The following is a 23,694-nucleotide window of genomic DNA, read 5'->3' as shown; positions in this document are numbered from 1 at the left end:
TATCAGATATCAGAACGGACGTGATAGCTTTATTTGGGAGAAGGCCTTAGTAAGTTGCAATAACTTGTGCCTAATCCCTTTTCCTTAATTGAAATAAAATATGTTTAAAGTAAAGTAGCTTTATTTACATTGAAAACAACTCACTTCACTCTCCACATGGAAATATCGCGGATCTGTTAACCTCATTCGCGAATTTAAAGTCATTTTGAGATCATAATTTGAGAAATTAGTATTCGCGAATAAACAAAATGAGGTGCGTTCGTAAAATTAAGTACTCGCGAAATATAAGTGATTTACAGTAACACAATCACAGCATCAATGACATCAAACTGATGAAATTTTTCTTATTTTCTAAATTATCTTCACATACAGTATTTCTTTTATCTATTTTCTTTTCTCTTATACAAGGTTGGGATTAGTTTGAAATTTTAAAGTTAAAAAGAAACTGAAAAAAAGTTTTAAAAACATTTATAGGGATATCTAGTAATATGTGTATAGCAAGGGAAAGGACACAACCATGGATGAAAAATGGCCATTCATGTTTACTGAGAGACCTAATCCTGATGGTTGAACCATTCCTTAGCTACAAACATACGACTTCAGCAGGCCAGGGTATATAACACACAGAATTTGTCAGGGTTAGGGAAGCCAAACAAAAGGTTTGATAGTGTTAGCCAAACCAAAATCTCAAACAAAAAACACATGAAAATCAAACAGAGATAGGTCTGTCTTAATCCCACGGACACCCGCCAACATAACAAATATCGCACTCCTCTGCGAGCCTTTTCTCTGTGAATCGTCTCTCTAGTTAAAATTCTATCTTAATCTAGGTGAGAGTCAATGATAAACCCTAATTTCTTGGATGTTTTAATATAATTCCTTGGAAGTGAATGGTGTTTGTTCTATTTCAAATTTGTCTACCTAATACAACAGTTGTAATCATTAAAATTCAAAACTAAAAATGACAAATTCTATAATATACCAGTTAATCAAAAATATTATAACTTATCTCTTGTATTTATGTAGCTGGGTAAACTAAACCTTTGTTCAAATTTATTTATAGATATCATCAGGGTCACAGAAAATAATGTGTCTATTTATGTAGCTGGGTGAACTATACCAGTCATCAATTTACAGATACCATACTCTCAGTTATACAACACATAAATGCTAATAGTTTCTCATACAATACAAAAATATTCCTTGGAAATCGATTAAAGTTTTGTGATGAAAGTACTAGGTATTTCCATACCCATGAATTTGTATTTTTTTTTTTTTTTTTTAATGTCCTATTAAGAGCCATGCAGGGTCATTTAAGGACGTGCCAGGTTTTTGAGGTGGATGAAAGCCGGAGTACCCGGAGAAAAATCACCGACCTATGGTCAGTACCTGGCAACTGTCCCACGTGGGTTTCGAACTCGTAACCCAGTGGTGGAGGGCTAGTGATAAAGTGTCGGGACACCTTAACCACTCGGCCACCGCGGCCCAATGATAGTTTTACCTGTTGAGCTGTACTCGTTTACATACTCACTTTCTCACCATCAACCATATACTCTACATATACCAGTATCGAGTACTGTCTACAGAAATAAATTTCTACAGTATTTTCCTTTGTGATATATCATTCACTATTATAACTTCTAATTAGAAAAGTGAAGATTTTTGTCAAAGATATTCAAGTGAAATCTAATTTCCGGCTAAATACTGACTATGTAAAGGCATGCAAAAGTGAAAGTAGAACTAGTTTTATTCTACCAAATACAGGTGTGACCTAGATATATGTATTGCCATTTAAGGTTATGTCATAAATCTCTATAAATGATTTGTTTATGTCAGAGATATTAATCTACAGTAATTGGTAAAAATTTAGTCTTAAATTCTCTCTATAAAGTCACTATACAAATATCTACAAGTATGTATAGAGGGGGAGAATGGTATTTCAAGAAAACATGCTATTAACCAGAATGTGACATTAACAGTCATGTTATTAACCAGAATGTGACATTAACAGTCATGTTATTAACCAGAATGTGACATTAACAGTCATGTTATTAACCAGAATGTGACATTAACAGTCATGACATTAACAGTAGTTCACCCCACTGTCAATGATTGTACTATATAGTTACCGTAACATGCAAACTAATTATTATTTCTATATATGTGTGTCCCGATACTACCCCACTAAGCTTCAAGTGCTGACAAAAAAAAAGCAAATCAGAAAGAAAAAGATCACAGCCCTGAACAAAGCTATACATAATTCCCACAGAAGTTTGAAAGTAGAAAAGATCTATATAAAACAGAACTTCACTACAGAGAAAGCCACTGAGAAAATACAGGAGTGAAATAAATGTTAGATTAGATAAGTGTTGTGGTCAAGGCCTAAAAATGTCTGAAAATCATTAACTTCACACTGATATAACACAAGCAACCAAACAAGATCTTGTGGCATTTTTAAAAACTTTCAATAAAAATTTCATCATATTCAGACCACTGCCAATTCTTTGTGGTACTGACCTGAACATGGATTTAGATTTTTAAGTTTAAATTACAATGTTGATAAAGTTTTCTGAAAAACATTAAATTTTGGCCCCGAAGTATATTAGAGATAAATAGTTATCTAATGAATTTATCCATCCTTTAAAAGTGTTTGGTTAAAATAAAATAAATTTTCTGATAGTTGTTTTTTTTTTTTTTTTTTTCCAAAACTTTACATAGAAAATTATACTGTTACCAAAATATTGTGTAATAGGTCAACAAACAGTTTTTAAGGATGGAATTGTTTTACTTCTATTTACTAAAGAAAGTATTTATAAGTTGCACTATACATAGATGGTATAATTATCAGTCCTGGCTAAATATCATAGAAAAAAAAAAGATTCTTTCAATTTTTAAATTTCTGCCTTTAAATGATAGCAGTCACAATGTACTTTATGGTGGTGCCTAAAAAGTTGGTGTCTAACTATGCAGCTGGGTAGACTTGTAATTATACCATCAGTAAAGCAAGGCATACTGGACAGTTGTCAAGATCACTGTTAAAGTTACCAATGACCTCTAAAACAGAGCTATAACTACAAAGGTGAAAAAACACTCTCTGTCACAAACCCTCAACAAAGAACACATTTACTGACATCAAATATAATATTCAATTTTCAAATGTTGTCAAAGATATTAAAATTTTTATCAAGTTATTAATAGAAATTTGGAGCATCCTTTTGCCTTTTACTTTGTATTTATTTATATATATTTTGTCTTATTTCTTTTGGTAGGTGGGGGTGGAGAGGGGGGGGGGGGGGGGGGGGGGGTTGTTGTTGTTTGTATTTAGGGGTTTAAAGTGTTAGGAAGGGAGGGGTAGAAACGATACATCCTATTACCTCAGAAACAATGATAACAATTTTATGGTCTAGTTTTTCTAGTTGATAGATTGTTACAATAACTCGTACTAATATAATTCAAGATGTTTTGTAACATTAACTGGTAATGAAATAGTTCAAGATGTTTTGATACATTAACTCGTACTGAAATAATTCAAGACGTTTTGTTACATTAACGGGTACTGAAATAGTTCAAGATGTTTTATCAAAAATGTGTTCTTTCTTGGCGAGCTAGCACCAACTCCAAACAGCGTCAACATTCACTCAAATCTCTCGCTCCAACGTCCATAAGTTAACTGTGATACACCCAGTGTAATGGGCACGGGCTACCTATCATACTACGGCCGTGACCACACCAAGAGGTCGGCGGGCTTTAGCTGTAGTTCGACTAAACACATGCACTATTGATGTATCACGTAATTACATTATGGTCGTTAGATGTGTCGATTTGATAGTAGATCCCTGATTCTGAGTATTTGTGGCCGTCTTCGAGGACCATGGGTCGATAAAAGTCACCAAGGATTGTCATCATGCATCGTCTATCCCAGTCGTCTGTAACACGACCGCCGTAGTTGATATGTCCCGCCGTGTACACCAGCACCTGTGAGAAGACATGTGGCAATCACGGAGAAACTATTATAGACAAGCAAAGGGCAATTTAAAAACAATTATGTGGAAATATATGAAAATCCAAAGATAATGCAATCACAAAGTCAGTACATTTTATCAAAATGAGTGTTTTCAGATCACATAACACATGTAACCAGACAGGCCCACATCACTTTTGTATTGAAATGATATTATATCAAAAATCACACAATTACAAAACTTCCTGGTAAGTGTCTTTATATCATATAATGTTTTATCGTTTGGAGCCAGATCTGGGGCATCTAAAATCATAATATTTTTGTCATTCATAAGAAAGAACTGCAGAATTATATTTGTTACATTTTTTCAGTTTTTTTGACAAATGTTGATGTCAATTTCCTGCATCACTGACGAGTCAGGACAAAACACCTGTGATTTTTACTACATTAGATGGCACTTAGTGTATCTGATATTTATATATATCGTAACTGTTGAGATGCACTATGATTGTAATACGAACAGATATATTGCTTTTCTCCTGGGTTGGAAGATTCCTTTATCAAAAAAAAAAAATAATTTAGTTGTAAAATTTACAGATTAAACAAATTTATGAAGTTTGATCTGAATTTTTTCAAATCAACTTCACGCTAAGAGATCCCGCGCTGAGAGATCCCACGAGATGACACGCTGAGAGATCCCACGAGATGACACGCTGAGAGATCCCATGAGATGACACGCTGAGATATCCCACGAGATGACACGCGCTTGTTTAAAACTTATTATTACCTTAAACAATGTTTATATAAATATGAGAAGTTAATACATTACCTTGTAGGGGATATCAGAATACTCCATTAAAAACATCTTCAGCTGGCTAACACAGATACGCAAATCGCCATCAGTGAACTCGTATGGAATATTGAAACCGAGCGCTCCAAATTTCCTACGCTCAATCACAACACCATGATAGACACACAGTGAAAACAGTAACATTTTGAACGTCGGCGTCTGAAACGAAACAGGGAAGTCTTCGATCAACAACACACGTAAAACTGTATGTGTTTCTATATAACCTTTTATTCTTTAAACATAACTTTGCTGACATAAAGTTGATATTTAGATTCATGAAATAAATTAATTATTCAAATCAGTCAGAGATTAATTAAATATAACCAATCAACTATCAAATTAGTTAAATATAACCAATCAACTATCAAATTAATTAAATATAATCAGTTAATCATCAAATTAATGAAAATCTGAGATTCACTTTTCAATTAATTCTTAAATCACTTAAAGTCTGTTATAAATGATTAATTATCAATAAATAAAATCCGATTAAAATCTGACCTTATCGCCACAAGCGTTGAGCATGTCATCTGAGAATCCGGTGTATGACTTGAGAAGATTGGCCTTCAGTCCTCGGGGCGGCTCTACGGTCATCTTTGATCCATTCTGTAGGATGTAGACGGGGAACATGGCGCTGGGCATACTAGTCAGCCACAGACGGAAGTCTCGGTGCACCTGTACCCAAAATACCACATCAGTTTGAGCCTCTGTCACAATCAGGTATTAATTACAGTGAAATTGTACATATCAACTCTGCTGAATGCTTACCGAAAATCTCGTTTGGAAATCAACTTTACTCAATTTGCTGGACTTTAGCTCACAAACTCGAGGCAGATAAACATTTCTGATAATCTATTAACAAGACTGTTAACAAGACTCTTGAGATGTCTGCCCTACAAGGTCGATGACATTGTCAGACAAAATTCTAATTGTCCAATCTTCTGCCTTCATTTAAAACTGAGCTCGTCCATGATATCAAACACTCAGAAAGAAGGAAATGAACACATATGCACAATTTTTATCAAATATTCTACGAACTTGTTAGAAAAAATAAAAAAGAACAAGTAGACAACTTTCAGTAATTACTTTGGCAAACATGTGTGAAATTTAACAGCCAGTAGCAGTATGTTTAAACTTTTTTGTTTAAATTTTTAAGACACTTAATGAGTTGTTGGGTACTTCTACACGGTGTTGAGAGAAAATATATCATGTAAATTGAACCACTCCAGTACATGTACAAACAACAAGACAAACCTTATCTGGGTCTATCTGTTCAATGAGTCTTTCCAGCGTGGGCATCCAACTTGGCGCCAAGTGACAATTCTGGAAGAACACCCATTTTCCCCTTTCCATGGCGCTTCTCATCATGGCCTCGGCTCTCGGACCCTAGAAATTAATTACAACAATATCAATGACATATCATTCTTCACAAAATATACAGATTACATAATGAAGATAGATGGTCACTTGAGCATATGACTTCATAGTACAGTAACAGTTTAAATATTTATTTTGAATTTGATACAATGTAGTTTGCTTTAGCTCTACTACTAAATCACAATTTTGAATAATTTTCAATTTTGAATAATTTTCATTCCAGAGACGGATATTATTCTAAATTACAGGAAAGTCAACTACAGTTCTATTTTACAAATATTCATACAGCAGGGCTTTTTTTCACTATTTTTGGAATGGGGCCTATGGCTTTGGGATTGGGAAAAAATGTGCGGCAACAGGTAAATTGGGAAAAATGGACATAATGGTAAAAATAACAAGTAGACACAAATATAGATCTATGTTATATTCATTTAGACTCTAGAGCATTATCTCCCTTTATCAGGCCAGAATAACCAATAAAACGTAGACGGGACGGCACCATCCAGATTTTTATACAAATAATTTTTATGTTACAAATGTATCCGATTGTGAATTTTAACTGGTCAGATTGGGAAAAATATCCAATTTTGCCGTGGGGAATGGGGCCAAATTTTGGCCCCAAATCGGCCCCAAAAGCCCTGTACAGGTTTGTTTTAATAAGAGATATTATAATTCTAGAAAGTTTTAAATTCTCTGAAGTAAATTATAGGTAACTAACCTGTCCCTGTCCGAGAGAAATAGCGCTGAGTTTCTTAGTAAATCTCATCTCTTCTGCAAACTTGTATAAGTCAGCCGCAGGATCTGTTCCAGTAGACAGGACAAAGATGAGTGGCGTTGTTGGCGACGAATCTTTGTACACAAGATGAAGGTCCGCTGTCTGTAAGTTTAATGTTTAACTTTAGTATGGATTAATGTGTTGTCTTGGCAAAAAACTCATTTTGAGATTCTTGTAAAATTAAACAGTTTTTAAAGCAGAATTTATATCTCCATTGTAACAGAAAATGTATTGATTTATAGATTTATCAATTTTATACCTGTGGTTTAATAAAATGTATCGATTTATAGATTTATCAATTTTATACCTGTGGTTTAATAAAATGTATCGATTTATAGATTTATCAATTTTATACCTGTGATTAATAAAATGTTTTGATTTATAGAATTATCAATTTTATACCTGTGGTTTAATAAAATGTTTTGATTTATAGAATTATCAATTTTATACCTGTGGTTTAATAAAATGTATCAATTTATAGAATTATCAATTTCATACCTGTGGTTTAATAAAATGTTTTGATTTATAGAATTATCAATTTTATACCTGTGGTTTAATAAAATGTATCAATATATATAATTATCAATTTTCTACCTGTGGTTTAATAAAATGTATCAATTTATATAATTATCAATTTTATACCTGTGGTTTAATAAAATGTATCAATTTATATAATTATCAATTTTATACCTGTGGTTTAATAAAATGTATCAATTTATAGAATTATCAATTTTATACCTGTGGTTCAATAAACCTTTGGCCGAGGTTATTAGCTACATATTCCTGCATGGCGTTTGTAATCTTGTCTGGCCGGAGACACTTCAGGATAATCATCTTCTGGAACGAGTCCAAGTTGTCATTCCACTCCCCTGGTAAATCTTCCCTGTACAGAAAAAAGACCATTAAAATCACTAATAATAATGAAAATTTCACAACTAATCATTCAATTTCAATATTATTGCTTATAATGTAAAGTATTCTGTGTCAATCATTTGTGGGTTTTTTTTTGTTGGGTTTATTTCTCTGTTAACAGTCATTTTCAGATAGGGTCTCCTGTAGTAGTTGGTGACTACCTCACTAACTAACATACAGGAGTCCTGTCTTATGCAATCTAGTGATATTTGGGTAAAGTGTCTGCCCAAGGACACTACGAGGACAGCACAAAATGGCTGAAATGAATGTGTTATCACACCATTACACAAAACCTGAGAATTTTTCTCCACTGTCTATGAAAGAAATGGAGCCAAAGTACTAACAAAGTGCAAAACATTTCAAAAATCGGAACAAAAAAAATCATTCAATTTTCGGATTTGACTGAACAGCAATAATCTTAAGTTTCAAAAGAACTTCAATTTAAAATTCAACATCCTATTGCCATTAATGGATGAATGGCAAAACTTCTAGATTAGACAGATGGACAGATGGACTGATGGACAGATGAACAGATGGACTGATGGACTGATGGACAGATGGACAGATGGATTGACAGATGAATACATGTAGTGAGAAAAGGGTAGCACTTTATGCTTCCAACCACTTTGAGGCCCAGGATTAGGATTTACTACGCAGTGATACAGAATCGGCGATGGTGAGGAACCAGTGTCAAAGTCAGTATTCCAGGCCTATATGAATCTGAGACGAGACAAAGACATGGGAAAATAAGAGAAATATTTCATACTTGTGGGGATCACCACTGTCAAATATCCGCTTAAAGCCATCAACGTTGTTCTTGAAGTCATCTGCAAACGACGAGTATTTCTCGAGAACTCCGGTGGTGAGAATGTCGTTCCACGATCTTGGAGATATCCACTCAGGGGCGGGATTGTCGATTACCTTAGGCTTGATAATCCCACCAGCTAACATGAAACGCCACTCGTCCTGTAGAAATAATTATGTCAATTCTAAATTTATCAGATCAACATTTCAATACTTTAAGAATCACTCAATCTCGCAAACAATAAACATCTACAATAAGAAACTGGGTTTTTTTTGGGTTTTTTTTGACACAATTTTTTTTGCAAAAGCTTGCAAATTTGCAATAAACATATTCACTATGTTTTATTCTCGGAAAATCTTTAAAAAGTCAAATTAAAACCAACTACTGGAAAAGGTGCTATCGCATTAAGTTAAATTTTGCATTAAAGTCACTAGTTTTTATAACCCCATTGTTATATAACCCCATTGTTATAAAATCCCATTGTTATATAATCCCATTGTTATATAACCCCATTGTTATAAAATCCCATTGTTATATAACCCCATTGTTATAAAATCCCATTGTTATATTACCCCATTGTTATATAACCGCATTGTTATAAAATCCCATTGTTATATTACCCCATTGTTATATTACCCCATTGTTATATTCTATAATACCTACCATATTAATGAGCCCTTTGTTCATCTTTATCCTGGTACACAGGAGGAAGGAGAAGAGGAGTTTGTGTTTCTCAAACAGAGAACGACACACGTTACTGTACAGACTAAAAGTGAAGTATTCGTTGATGTTTTGCACTCGCTGGGGAAGATTGTCTGTAAATAACAACACAAATATTAAAAACTTGATAAATAATTTTTTTTTAAATCCTTATTTTTTTCCATCAAAATATAATGTAATTCAAACATTTGCAGTCCCAGCAGTCATATGTAAATTGGGCAAAAAACAATTTCCATTAAAGACACAAACAAATGTGAAATCCACTTCACAATAAGATTAAATCATATATATATATATATATATCACATGCGGGGGAATTCAAAATATCTCTGCCATTGGTCGCATAGCGTTCTAGTGTTTGAACATGATGCAGTCACTCTAGTATCCGCCTTCGGCCCACGTTTGCCGAAGGGTTCATTGTGGTTTCTCCAGTTACTAAAACATTATTCTTATTGTATTATATTGTATTTCCAGTACTTCTTATATATATTATGTGATTGTATTTGTGATTTTTTGTGTTTTGATAAAGGGGCGGATTGCCTCGAAAATTTAACAAACCTTATTGTTTACACTGTTTGAATTACTTCTTTGCCCCATATATATATATATATATATATATACATGCAAACAAATACATAATATGACAAGTTCAATGAATAAAATAGATATTTATACTTGTATGTGAACACAATGCAGTTTATTAGAATCGGATCCATCTTGTTTTGGCGAATTTCACAGTAAATCACAAACTTTTAAACCTGTACCATATCTACACGTAATTTTTTATATCAAAGTGGGTGGGATTACAGGAAGACCAATAATTTGTAGACATAGATATTCAAGAGACATTGAGTTAGTAAAACTCTAATCAATGGCTTCTTGACTTTAAACAATTTAAGAGATCATGAAAATATCTTGATAATTTTACTACCAATCCACATTTACCAGGACATTTCATACCTGCTCTTTCAGCGTGTGTGATGCCGCCGAGGAAGATATTGATGAACCACTCGAGAGAGTATTGGTACATGGGGTCGATGTTGGCCATGTCTGCCACACAGAAGAACAGGATCTGTGTGTTTACGGCGACGGGGATGTACTGGCTTCTAGTCACATCAATATCCTTCTCCGTCTGCTCGGCTACGATCACCTTCGCCTGTAACAACGATATTGTTAATATTATTCTTCATAAATTCAATTAAAATGAAAAAACTGTCAAAAACTTCAAAATAATAAACAGTAATACACTATAATATTATCTGTATCTGACAAAACACATAGACTAAGCGTTGGACAGAGATTTTCTGTCAGATAAGTTGACGATAATCTATAATATTTACATTTGCTCCGCATTTCCCCATTGACACAATGCTAAGAGGCAGTTGCCACCATACGCCTATAACACCCAGTGCCTCAGGCTATAACACCCAGTGGGTCATGTGACATTAAAAAAGGCGAGATTTTTGTAGTTTTTTTTTTGGTTGAGTTTTTTTCAAAGTTGACGGAAATGGGAAGACAATGTAAATATAAGTATTGAACAGTGGTTTTAATGTTGCTTTAGTCGATATGGTTAGGGTTTCCATGCTTCATTTGCCCACCATACATCTTGCTGCCATATCGACTATAACAACATTAAAACCGCTGTTCTTTGCTTAAATGGCCACCAAACAGACCTTGATCTCCTGTGACTTGATCTTAGATGCCTCCAGTGTTGCGATGAGGTCGACGTCGTCCACAGGACTACCCTCAGACGTACTCAGTTTGAAGAGGATTTTGTCCTCGATTTCCTTCAGTTCTTGCTTCATCTTAGCGTTGCTGATGATCAAATGGTTCTTGGCCTCTTCCAAATCTGGTCTTTCTTCAGCCACTACGATACCCAACATCTGGTCCTCAAGGCCACTGTGGAAGGAAAGGTCAAGTTCAAGGTCACATATAAGTCAGGGGTGACGTTATTGTGGTTGTAGTAAGCGCACAGGACCATTACACCAATCAGTGTAGATGGGCTTATTGTAGAACGAGGAAATATTTTATATTTATCTTCAACTTTTAATCAAATTTACTAAAACAAAAATTATCATGAAATTTTCATCAAAATACAACATTTGAGCAAATTAGTCATTAGACTAAACAGATCAGTAAAATATCCGGGAAAACCTACCATTTACCAAGTTTCTTCGAAATCTATTTATCTGGATTCGACTTTAGATAGCTATTGAATTTAATACTGTTAAATCATTAAGATTAAGATCCTCTCACAATTTTTTTTACAGTAAAATGAGTTGGCTGGGAGCTCCAGATGTAGAAGAGTAGTATTACCTTGGTGACAGGGTGAAATTGACCAGGGTGACCTTTGTGGACACTTCTGGAGTGTAGTGAGGATTGGGGAGTTTGGTTGTAATGTAAAACTTAAAGTCGTCGTGGTACGGAATCACAGCATCTCCGAGCTTGATCACCATGCTTCCTTGTTGTTTAAAGACCTGAAGAAAAGATTTAATTCAGTCAAAAAAGGCAAATAACATAGAATACAAGATTTTTTTATTTCTTTTTTTTTATTTATTGATTTTTTTTAATTTTCATTACATGTAAAAATACAAGAATTTGGCTGTGGGCTCAATATCCTCAAGAGAAATAAATACCACAAAAAAAAAAAAAAAAATTAAAGTTGTAAACTTGTAAAACAACCAAAAAATCACAGCTTGTATTAACATGACATACCTGTTTTAGTAGAATAGGTTCCAGGGCAGGATCCAACTCTGTGCTGATGTTTTCCAGCAGACATGGTTTACCAAATCTGATGGCGTTCTCCAAACTACGTAGGAAGTCTTTATCAGACAGCTTAATTACATCCAGGGTATTATCTTTTTCCTGCAAAATCAAGATTCAGCTCATACATCTACATTTTAACCTTCTTTTTTAGAATATTCATATCATTTTCTCCCTTGAGAAAGGAATCTCTTTGTTCAGAAATAAAAAAAAAAAAAAAAATTCCACTATTTAAGTCTTTCCTAAAATATAAATATATGAATTGAGCAATATGAATTTCTATACTTGCTACATTTATGCTTTACATATGAAACATACTTATACCAGGTATACATATATATATACTACCTTAAAATGTAGACAACAATGTATGCATTAATATTACCTAGGCATGATGTAATAATTTCAATTTCCCAAAATGTTAATTTTCCATTTCTAGACGGCAACATCCCTGCTTCCACATACTGAGTGGTTAAGGGGAGATAACTCTAACTAATGTAACATGAATCACAACAAGGTATAGCAGATGGTTTGTGTTTGGTTTGTATTGATACAGTAATTTAAGGAGGTGTCCAATCGTACCATGTTTTTAACCCATCTGTTGGCTTGTCCCTGGGGGTCGATAAACAGCGGCCATCTCTGAGCATACTGGACGATGACACCATTTTCCACAGACAAGTTATCCTTGGGCAGACCGGCAATCTGCCAGCTCCTGATTTTCACAGGGATCACTGAGACAAGTGACAATCGTAGGATCTTCCGTCCTTGGCACTTTGAGTTCATCTAGCTTTCTCACCCATTCCTTCTCCATACTTTGTCTGTACTCACCCTATAAATAGAACAGAATTTCAATTTTTGATTGAAAATTAATGAAAATTCATCTAAATTACACTGATAAATCATTATACTTATCATTTGCATTATATCAATATCTGGAATACTTTCATGAAACGAACATATATATAGCCAGAGTTTTAAAGATCTGGGTCAAAGCACACGTGTACTTTGTACTTAAGTACTGAAGAAGAAGATTTTATATTGGGATATAATTACCGTAAAGGGTCCGAGATATGCCACATAACCAGCGGACACTAAAACGTCTCCAACATAGTTGTTGATGATTGTCTCCAGCCTCAGGACAGACTCCTTCCATCTCTCCTTCTCATCGGCCAGCCCTCCAATCAGCTACAATACAATAATGTTACAACACATCAATTAACCGTCACAATTAGTAATCAACATAATCAATAAAATATCAAATGAAACCACTGTGTAAATACAAACAAATCTGATTTATTTCTACTTTCAACTTCACTAATTTAAGTATTCATTCATAATTTTTATCATCAACATTTTGTAAGCTATATCATAAACAAGTGCCCAATACATTTTTGATTATCCAGTATGCTCCATTAATAGTTTAATATTTTAGGAATTACAGTTTACAATAATATGGATTTCGTTAGAGACCATACCTTGTCTGCCCTGCCGAGTCGGCCCTCACATTCCGTACACTTGTTTTCCAGCTCTTCCTTCTTGCGTACACAGTCATCATATTTGGCCTGCAGAGTCCTGATACCTTCCTGAACGTCGTGAAGACGAGCCTTGGCTTCGTCCAGGATCTTCTGTGTAAGAGCCAACTCTTCCTGAGCGACTCTCAACTTCTCTCTTTTCGGGGCCACACCGCGAGCTACGAAGTGGTACTTGTGCATGGCCCTTACCCACATACAGAGCGAGGTACAAGCTTTGGAGACCTGTAACGTGTTATATACACATTTATAATCCATACTACACGTGTGCTTTGACATCATTTAAATTCCACCACTAGAAGTTATAAATCTGTGAAAAGTCTAATCAACAAGAACTGTCGCCAGGATGGCTGACTAATACCCCCGCAATCTGCACGAGTCAATGGTGAAATGGAACTGTTAATTAGAGGCTAACTAAGATAACCTGTGCATGCAGATATTTCTGAAATTCAGAATGTCGGAAATATGTGTTGTTCACAATAAAGAGAATTCAGTGAAAAGTTGCCATAGCAACCATAATTTGCAGAAAAAGAAAGTGACATGCACATCTACACATGGTCCTCTATATTTGTGTTAAGTTTCAATGAAATCGGCCCTTCGGTTTAGGAGGAGTTGTCCGGACAAACTTAAAGTTATGGTTCTTATCGGAAAACCTGTTCCAGTTGCCAAAGCAAACATAATTTTGAGAAAAAGAAAATGGCAAGCACATCTACACATGGTCCTCTTTATTTGTGTGAAGTTTCATTGAAATCGGCACTTCGGTTTAGGAAGAGTTGTCCAGACAAAATGTGTCTACAGACAGACGGACGGACGGACGGACGGACGGACGGACGGACAACCTGATTCCAGTATACCCCCCTAACTTCGTTGCGGGGGTATAACTAATGTTGAGCTATATTCAAAATTAATGTTAATGATATCTTCAAGGGGTACTTTCTTTCCTTTTACCATCAAAATTGTAAATAAAAATTTCTGATAGAAACTTATATAAGATGTATACTTTACCTTTGCAATGGCTGCCGGGGTGAAGTTTTCATCATCAATGTACGACTGAATCTTTCTGATGGTGTCGTCGCCGATATTGTCCTTGTCATACTTGAACAAACCCTCCAGGAACTTTCCAGGGTCGGACAACATACCCTTTCCAGGCTCCCAGTAGTCATCAATCTTCTGACCGGGCTGAACACAAGGACACAAGTATATATTTAATATGTAACTAATTATTCAAACATATCTGATTATGAAGTTCTACCCACGGGTCAGACCTGTGTTAGAACCTCAGGCTTAGAAGATAATGACAAGTTTTTACATCCCCGTGGTTGTTTCATTTAACAGATCTTTTGGGTCCCATGGGACTTAATCACCACGTTATACTGTAGAAGATTAATGTTATGTGTTTTTGATGTGATTTGACCCTTACCCTCCCTAACGGTACTTCTTCAATGGTCTCCATGTCGGTCTACATTTTTGTTTACATTGGTCCTCGATTTCTCGATTTTGAGTTGGAATTATGGTTTCGTTACTATGTCGGCATTCTTTGATGCTTTTGACATCAAAAGATGAAACGCTGTGGCTATTTTCTTAGAAGGTAGGGAGAATTTAGTGTGTTTGTTCAGAAGGTAGGGAGTATTTTGTTTGTTTGTTCAGAAGGTAGGGAGAACTTTGTTTGCTTGTTCAGAAAGTAGGGAGAATTTTGTTTGTTTGTTTGTTCAGAAGGTAGGGAGTATTTTGTATGTTTGTTCAGAAGGTAGGGAGAATTTTGTGTGTTTGTTTAGAAAGTAGGAAAAGTTTTTTGTGTTTGTTCAGAAGGTAGGGAGAATTTTGTGTTTGTTCAAAAGGTAGGGAGAATTTTGTGTTTGTTCAGAATTTAGGTAGGGAGAATTTTGTGTGTTTGTTTAGAAAGTAGGAAAAGTTTTTTGTGTTTGTTCAGAAGGTAGGGAGAATTGTGTGTGTTTGTTCAAAAGGTAGGGAGAATTTTGTGTTTGTTCAGAATTTGGGTAGGGAGAATTTTGTGTGTTTGTTCAGAAGGTAGGAGGAATTTTGTTTGTATGTTCAGAAGATAGGGAGAATTTTGTTTGTTTTGTTCAGAAGGTAGGAGGAATTTTGTTTGTTTGTTCAGAAGGTAGAGAGAATTTTGTTTGTTTTGTTCAGAAGGTGGGGAGAATTTGGTGTGCTTTTTATTGTTGAGTTTATCTGTGTGTGAACTTCAAGGTCACCAACCTGTAGTAGCTCGTGACTACCTCACTTAACATTCCACATGTTGATAAAACATCTTGCCCAAGGACACAACCACAGCAACAGAGAACGGTCTACGACCTCAGCTCCCTAAGAAACACATCCTGGGTTTGTAATGAACAGCTCAGACCTTCACCTGAGGTTAAAGCAGTGTGATGCTCTACCGACAGCGCTATCAGTCTCGAAGGGGAAGCAAAATATTCAATAAAAGTAAACATACTTGATGTTAATGAGTGAATGATGGCGTTCTCACACAAAAATTCTCACCTTCTCACCAGGGACTTTCTTGGGTTTTATGGCTTTCATAATACACACGGCCTCCATCACCATCTTAACACCATCTGGTGGGCGGGACATGGCACGCACTTCAACCACGTCGTTCTTGTTCAGAGACTTCAAACTCGCCACAGCAGCTTCCTGTAACAGGGTCAAAGGTTAATATGATATGTATGCATTAGGAACAAACAAAAGGCCAAAAGGGTGGGCACACCAAAAATTTGAAGTTTTATATGCCATGGAAAAAATCTTGAACAATCTAACTTCAATATGTATGCTCAAAATGTAAATACAATATTTTTGTAAAATGTTTTTGATATTTAAAATTTACTACTATACAAAAACCCTTCCACTCACATAAAGTCTGATTAATCAAATCTTATCCTTCCTTCATAGTAAATCGAGAATTTAAATACATCTTGTCAAAATACTATTCATCTTGTCTCTTTACGATAGAACTCTCAGATTTAGAAAGTGAATTTGTTTCTTTTTACCACTTTCTTTTTCAATTTTTATTTATCTTTTATTTAATTATTCATTCATTTATTTAAAATTTTTTGTTTTCTGCTGCTATCTTAAGACATACCAGAGCAGGAAGGGCCTCGTTTAGGTCCCGTTGAGCGTCATCTGCGATGGCTTGAGTTTCCTTGGCTTTTGTTGTGGCTTGTTCCTCCTCTTTGGTCACCATCTCCATCGTCTCATTAGCTACAACCTGGAAATTATCAAGTAAATATTTGTTGTGAAATCATAAGATCACAAAATAATTCTATCATCTAAAATATGAACTTATTACAATATCTCCATCGCCAGGACAATATTCTAACTTATTACAATATCTCCATCGCCAGGACAATATTCTAACTTATTACAATATCTCCATCGCCAGGACAATATTCTAACTTATTACAATATCTCCATCGCCAGGACAATATTCTAATTATCACAATATCTCCATCGCCAGGACAATATTCTAACTTATTACAATATCTCCATCGCCAGGACAATATTCTAACTTATCACAATATCTCCATCGCCAGGACAATATTCTAACTTATTACAATATCTCCATCGCCAGGACAATATTCTAACTTATTACAATATCGCCAGGACAATATTCTAACTTATTACAATATCTCCATCGCCAGGACAATATTCTAACTTATTACAATATCTCCATCGCCAGGACAATATTCTAACTTATCACAATATCTCCATCGCCAGGACAATATTCTAACTTATAACAATATCTCCATCGCCAGGACAATATTCTAACTTATTACAAGAGGCCCAATGGGCCTGTATCGCTCACCTGGCTCTACAGCAACTTTGAAGTTGATTGAGGTCATTTCTACAGATACTATGCTGATTATCATAGTAAGCTAGGTTTATTCATATTAATAAATTTTCTAGTCCTTCATTCCAGCATTTTATTGGCCTAATATCTGGTCTAGGAGGCTCTTGGCTATCGCAAAATTATTGTTTACAGATTTAAGCCAATTTCACCCCTGTGACCTTAAATGTAGGTCAAGGGTCATTCATTTGAACAAACTTTGTAGCCCTTCACTCAAGCATGCTACAGGCCCAATATCAAGTCCCTGGGCCTCTTGGTTATTAAAAAGAAGTCATTTGAAGAATATAGCCTATTTGACCAATGTGACCTTAAGTGAAGGTCAAGGCAATTCATTTGAACAAACTTGGTAGCCCTTCACCCAAGCATGCTACAGACCCAATACCAAGTCTCTGGGCCTCTTGGTTATTGAGAAGAAGTCGTTTGAAGATTACAACCTATTTGACCAATGTGACCTTGAATGAAGGTCAAGGTCATTTATTTGAACAAACTTTGTAGCCCTTCACCCCAGCATGCTACATGCCCAATATCAAGTCCCTGGGCCTCTTGGTTATTGAGAAGAAGTTGTTTGCAGAATATAGCCTATTTGACCCATGTGACCTTGAATGAAGGTCAAGGTCATTTATTTGAACAAACTTTGTAGCCCTTTACCCTAGCATGCTACAGGCCCAATATCAAGTCCCTGGGCCTCTTGGTTATTGAGAAGAAGTCGTTTGAAAATTATAGCCTATTTGACCCATGTGACCTTGAATGAAAGTCAAGGTCATTTATTTGAACAAACTTTGTAGCCCTTCACCCAAGCATACTACAGGCCCAATATCAAGTTCCTGGGCCTCTTGGTTATTGAGAAGAAGTCGTTTGAAAATTATAGCCTATTTGACCCATGTGACCTTGAATGAAAGTCAAGGTCATTTATTTGAACAAACTTTGTAGCCCTTCACCCAAGCATACTACAGGCCCAATATCAAGTTCCTGGGCCTCTTGGTTATTGAGAAGAAGTCATTTGAAGATTATAGCCTATTTGACCAGTGTGACCTTGAATGAAGGTCAAGGTCATTTATTTGAACAAACTTGGTAGTCCTTTATACCAGCAAGCTACAGGCTCAATATCAAGGCGCTGGGCCTCTTGGTTATTGAGAAGAAGTCGTTTGAAGATTATAGCCTATTTGACCCATGTGACCTTGAATGAAGGTCAATGTCATTTATTTGAAACTTTGTAGCCATTCACCCCAGCATGCTACACGCCCAATATCAAGTCCCTGGGCCTCTTGGTTATTGAGAAGAAGTTGTTTGAAGATTATAGCCTATTTGACCCATGTGACCTTGAGTGAAGGTCAAGGTCAATTATTTGAACAAACTTGGTAGCCCTTCACCCCAGTATGCTACAGGCCCAATATGAAGTTCCTGGGCCTCTTGGTTATTGAGAAGAAGTTGTTTAAATGAAAAAGTTGACGCCGGACGGCCGGCCGGCCGGACGGACGACGGACGCCGCACCATGGCATAAGCTCACTTGCCCTTCGGGCAGGTGAGCTAACAATATCTCCATCGCCAAGGCAAAATTCCAACTTACTATCAAATCATAACATTTATTAAATAATGCAAACAAATAAAGTATTTTGCCGGCTAAGAACATACCATGACAACAATGACTTACTGTATCTTTAGATAACAATGACTTACTGTATCTTTAGATAACAATGACTTACTGTATCTTTAGATAACAATGACTTACTGTATCTTTAGATAACAATGACTTACTGTATCTTTAGTAGATAACAATGACTTACTGTATCTTTAGTAGATAACAATGACTTACTGTATCTTTAGATAACAATGACTTACTGTATCTTTAGTTGATAACAATGACTTACTGTATCTTTAGATAACAATGACTTACTGTATCTTTAGATAACAATGACTTACTGTATCTTTAGATAACAATGACTTACTGTATCTTTAGATAACAATGACTTACTGTATCTTTAGTTGATAACAATGACTTACTGTATCTTTAGATAACAATGACTTACTGTATCTTTAGATAACAATGACTTACTGTATCTTTAGATAACAATGACTTACTGTATCTTTAGATAACAATGACTTACTGTATCTTTGGAGATTTGCTCCATAGTTTGGATGGACTCCTTGACTGCATCTTCCAGGAGGGGTTTCATGGTGGCCAGCTCAGACGACAGTTTGTCCACCTCATCCGCAGTGGTCAGCAGCTGTCAAAGGTCAAGGTCAAGTTAGAATTTCTTATGTTATAAGGTCAAGGTCAAGTTAGAATTTCTTATCTGTTAAAGATCAAGGTCAATTTAGAATTTCCTATCTATCTAAAGGTCCAGGTCAAGTTAGAATTTCTTATGTTATAAGGTCAAGGTCAAGTCAGAATTTCTTATCTGTTAAAAGGTCAAGGTCAAGTTAGAATTTCCTATCTATTTAAAGGTCAAGGTCAAGCTAAAATGTCTTATGTTATCAGGTTAAGGTTAAGTTAGAATTTATCTATTTAAAGGTCAAGGTCAAGTTAGAATTTCTTACCAAATTTCCCATACAATACATCTTGTCTTTTGATAAAAAAAACAGATGAGTTAATTTTCACAAAAGAAAGGAAATGTTTATTTTCAATACAGTTTTTTTATGAATTTTTGATAAAGTTATGCATAAGAAAAAAAATTAATTACATGTATGTGATACATAACGGATTTAAACCCACCTTATCCAGACCAGTCTTCAGACGTTTCCGTGCAGTGCTGAGTTCTGTCTTCTTCATGCCGACAAGTTTGGAGAAGATGCTGAGAAGCTCCAGATAGCTTGTTGGAGTGACATAGTTGTGACGAGAGAGTTCAGACAAAAATCGTTCGGAGTGTGTTGTCACGCTCATCTGAATCTCCTGACACATAATCACCTGTCAAACACAAAATTTGCTGTTACTATCTAAACTTTATTTATCCTGTAATACTGTAACCCACACTTTGTATTTATCCTGTAATAAGTCCATCGGACTAATAGTTGATGGTCAACAGGACTATGAATTGGTATGACTTCTTACCAGACATAAACTTATTGCAGGATAAATTAAATAGACAAACCGTTGATACCAGACATTTGATTGACAGATACCACACCAGGATGACCCAAATAAAACCTCAACAAGAGGCCCAATGGGCCTGTATCGCTCACCTGGCTCTACAGCAACTTTGAAGTTGATTGAGTTCATTTCTACAGATACTATGCTGATTATCATAGTAAGCTAGGTTTATTCATACTAATAAATTTTCTAGTCCTTCATTCCAGCATTTTATTGGCCTAATAGCTGGTCTAGGAGGCTCTTGGCTATCGCAAAATTATTGTGTACAGATTTAAGCCGATTTCACCCCTGTGATCTTAAATGTAGGTCAAGGGTCATTCATTTGAACAAACTTTGTAGCCCTTCACCCCAGCATGCTACAGGCCCAATATCAAGTCCCTGGGCCTCTTGGTTATTAAGAAGAAGTCATTTGAAGAATATAGCCTATTTGACCCATGTGACCTTGAATGAAGGTCAACATCATTTATTTGAACAAACTTTGTAGCCCTTCACTCCAGCATGCTACAGGTCCAATATCAAGTCCCTGGGTCTCTTGGTTATTGCGAAGAAGTTGTTTGAAGATTATAGCCTATTTGACCCATGTGACCTTTAATGAAGGTCAAGGTCATTTATTTGAACAAACTTTGTAGCCCTTCACCCAAGCATGCTACAGGACCAATATCAAGTCACTGGGCCTCTTGGTTATTGAGAAGAAGTTGTTTGAAGATTATAGCCTATTTGACAAATGTGACCTTGAATGAAGGTCAAGGTCATTTATTTGAACAAACTTTGTAGCCCTTCACCCTAGCATGCTACAGGCCCAATATCAAGTCACTGGGCCTCTTGGTTATTGAGAAGAAGTCGTTTGAAGATTATAGCCTATTTGACAAATGTGACCTTGAATGAAGGTCAAGGTCATTTATTTGAACAAACTTAGTAGCCCTTCACCCCAGCATGCTACAGGCCCAATATCAAGTCCCTGGGCCTCTTGGTTATTGAGAAGAATTCGTTTGAAGATTATAGCCTATTTGACCAATGTGACCTTGAATGAAGGTCAAGGTCATTTATTTTAACAAACTTTGTAGCCCTTCACCCCAGCATGCTACAGGCCCAATATCAAGTCCCTGGGCCTCTTGGTTATTGAGAAGAAGTCGTTTGAAGATTATAGCCTATTTGACCCATGTGACCTTGAATGAAGGTCAAGGTCATTTATTTGAACAAACTTAGTAGCCCTTCACCCCAGCATGCTACAGGCCCAATATCAAGTCCCTGGGCCTCTTGGTTATTGAGAAGAAGTCGTTTGAAGATTATAGCCTATTTGACCCATGTGACCTTGAATGAAGGTCAAGGTCATTTATTTGAACAAACTTAGTAGCCCTTCACCCCAGCATGCTACAGGCCCAGTATCAAGTCACTGGGCCTCTTGGTTATTGAGAAGAAGTCGTTTGAAGATTATAGCCTATTTGACCAATGTGACCTTGAATGAAGGTCAAGGTCATTTATTTGAACAAACTTGGTAGCCCTTCATCCCAGCATGCTACAGGCCCAATATGAAGTTCCTGGGCCTCCTGGTTATTGAGAAGAAGTTGTTTAAATGAAAAAGTTGACGCCGGACGGCCGGACGGACGGACGACGGACGCCGCACCATGGCATAAGCTCACTTGCCCTTCGGGCAGGTGAGCTAATGAATGAACTATGATCCAACTGATGACAGTATAAATGTCAGTTTTTCTTACCAAGCCTTCCATAACCTGATCTGTTGTGTCCAACTCGGGAATGTCAGTCAAGAATCTCATGGCTACTGACCGCAAGGCGTCCGCTGGCCATTCACTGAACCAGTCGATGGTACAACAGTTGACCAGAGCTGGGAACATTCTCAGACGTGCTCGGAAGACTTCTCCCAGGGGGCTAAAGGTACGAATATTACCATTAACAATCATCAGGAGTGTTCCAAGGTCAGACCTATCATTTTATTATCTGTTAAACAGCTTAATAAACCAATGGAATGGTAAGAACTGTTGAATACTTATAAAAACAGGTGACTCACATTAGTAGCCTCAAAAGGCAAAGATGAAAAAAGTTATGAAACTTAAACAAATTTTACTCATGTGACCTATAGGGACCACAGAACCAAATCAAAAATAGATTGTGGGTTTTCCCCGTTTGGGCAGAAGATTTAATAGGAAGGTGAATGCATCGGGGCCTACTGATTGGATATTTAGGTGAGAGAAGTTTCCAAAGTTTTATGTGTGGGCTGGGCAATACATGTAGATATAAAATATATAGAAAAAAAGTTATTTTTTCCTAGCCTGTTTTTTTCAGGGGGAGTTAATTAAGTGTGTATTTTGTTGTAAATTTAGATGAATTTTTGGTGCTTAATTCAATACAAGATGGTGGCCCCCATATAAAAAAAGTTCAAATTGGTAGAATTTTTAATCATTCTATTTAGAGGTTTCCGAGATGACATTCTTCAAAATTATGGCTAGTGGACCAGTGTTGAAAACTCCATTTAAAAAGGACAGTGGTAAACATTAACCGTCTATGGGAAATCATTTGGTTCCATGTTTCCTATAGGAATAGTTCTCAATAACATCAACCTGTGAACTAAACCTTATATGTATCTGGAATTGAAGGGAGATAACTCTAGCCAAAATGGTCCTACCTCATTGTGATAACGGTGTGGAGGTTACTGCGGACACGTTTGGTATAACAGGCAAACAGGTTTGTTTTGGTTGGCTGGAGTTGTAGATCCTGGACAATGGGTTTCATGGCCGTGTAGATCTGGTCCTGTTCGTCAAAGCCGTAGATATTCGGCACATCTCCAGCATTCAGGATGTTGTTCAGATCTTCAAGGAACGACTCGCTCTTGATCTGTAACAAACATGTTAATACAATGATGTTACACTCTTTGTTTAATGGAGCCAAACTTACTGAAGTCTCCCTTTGTATTAAATACATTTGCTCTTTACAGATCATCTCTACTGTTTCATTCTTTTAAAACAGACCATGTCAATCCTATCAATTTAAGAAACAATACCTGTAAAGTGAGCGCTAAACTCTCTCCGTACACATT

General features: G+C 36.0%; 1 protein-coding gene across 1 annotated transcript in view; it reads right to left on the bottom strand.

The window, feature by feature from the left end:
- The window catches only part of LOC117326792 (dynein heavy chain 1, axonemal-like), a 112,175-nt gene that overhangs the window by 23,402 nt on the left and 65,079 nt on the right, over window positions 1-23,694 (bottom strand). The window contains 23 exon segments of the mRNA XM_033883517.1: window positions 3,799-3,975; window positions 4,791-4,970; window positions 5,313-5,486; window positions 6,066-6,197; window positions 6,907-7,065; window positions 7,702-7,846; window positions 8,642-8,841; window positions 9,344-9,495; window positions 10,361-10,556; window positions 11,074-11,299; window positions 11,717-11,877; window positions 12,116-12,265; window positions 12,746-12,889; window positions 12,891-12,992; window positions 13,217-13,348; window positions 13,639-13,917; window positions 14,698-14,871; window positions 16,195-16,344; window positions 16,790-16,915; window positions 19,660-19,779; window positions 20,268-20,459; window positions 22,358-22,529; window positions 23,284-23,492. Of these exon segments, the coding sequence (XP_033739408.1) occupies window positions 3,799-3,975; window positions 4,791-4,970; window positions 5,313-5,486; window positions 6,066-6,197; window positions 6,907-7,065; window positions 7,702-7,846; window positions 8,642-8,841; window positions 9,344-9,495; window positions 10,361-10,556; window positions 11,074-11,299; window positions 11,717-11,877; window positions 12,116-12,265; window positions 12,746-12,889; window positions 12,891-12,992; window positions 13,217-13,348; window positions 13,639-13,917; window positions 14,698-14,871; window positions 16,195-16,344; window positions 16,790-16,915; window positions 19,660-19,779; window positions 20,268-20,459; window positions 22,358-22,529; window positions 23,284-23,492 (3,852 nt within the window).

This window comes from Pecten maximus, chromosome 5 (assembly GCF_902652985.1).
Source record: "Pecten maximus chromosome 5, xPecMax1.1, whole genome shotgun sequence".
Taxonomy (NCBI): Eukaryota; Metazoa; Mollusca; class Bivalvia; order Pectinida; family Pectinidae; genus Pecten; species Pecten maximus.
This window is presented reverse-complemented; position numbering and strand designations above follow the sequence as displayed.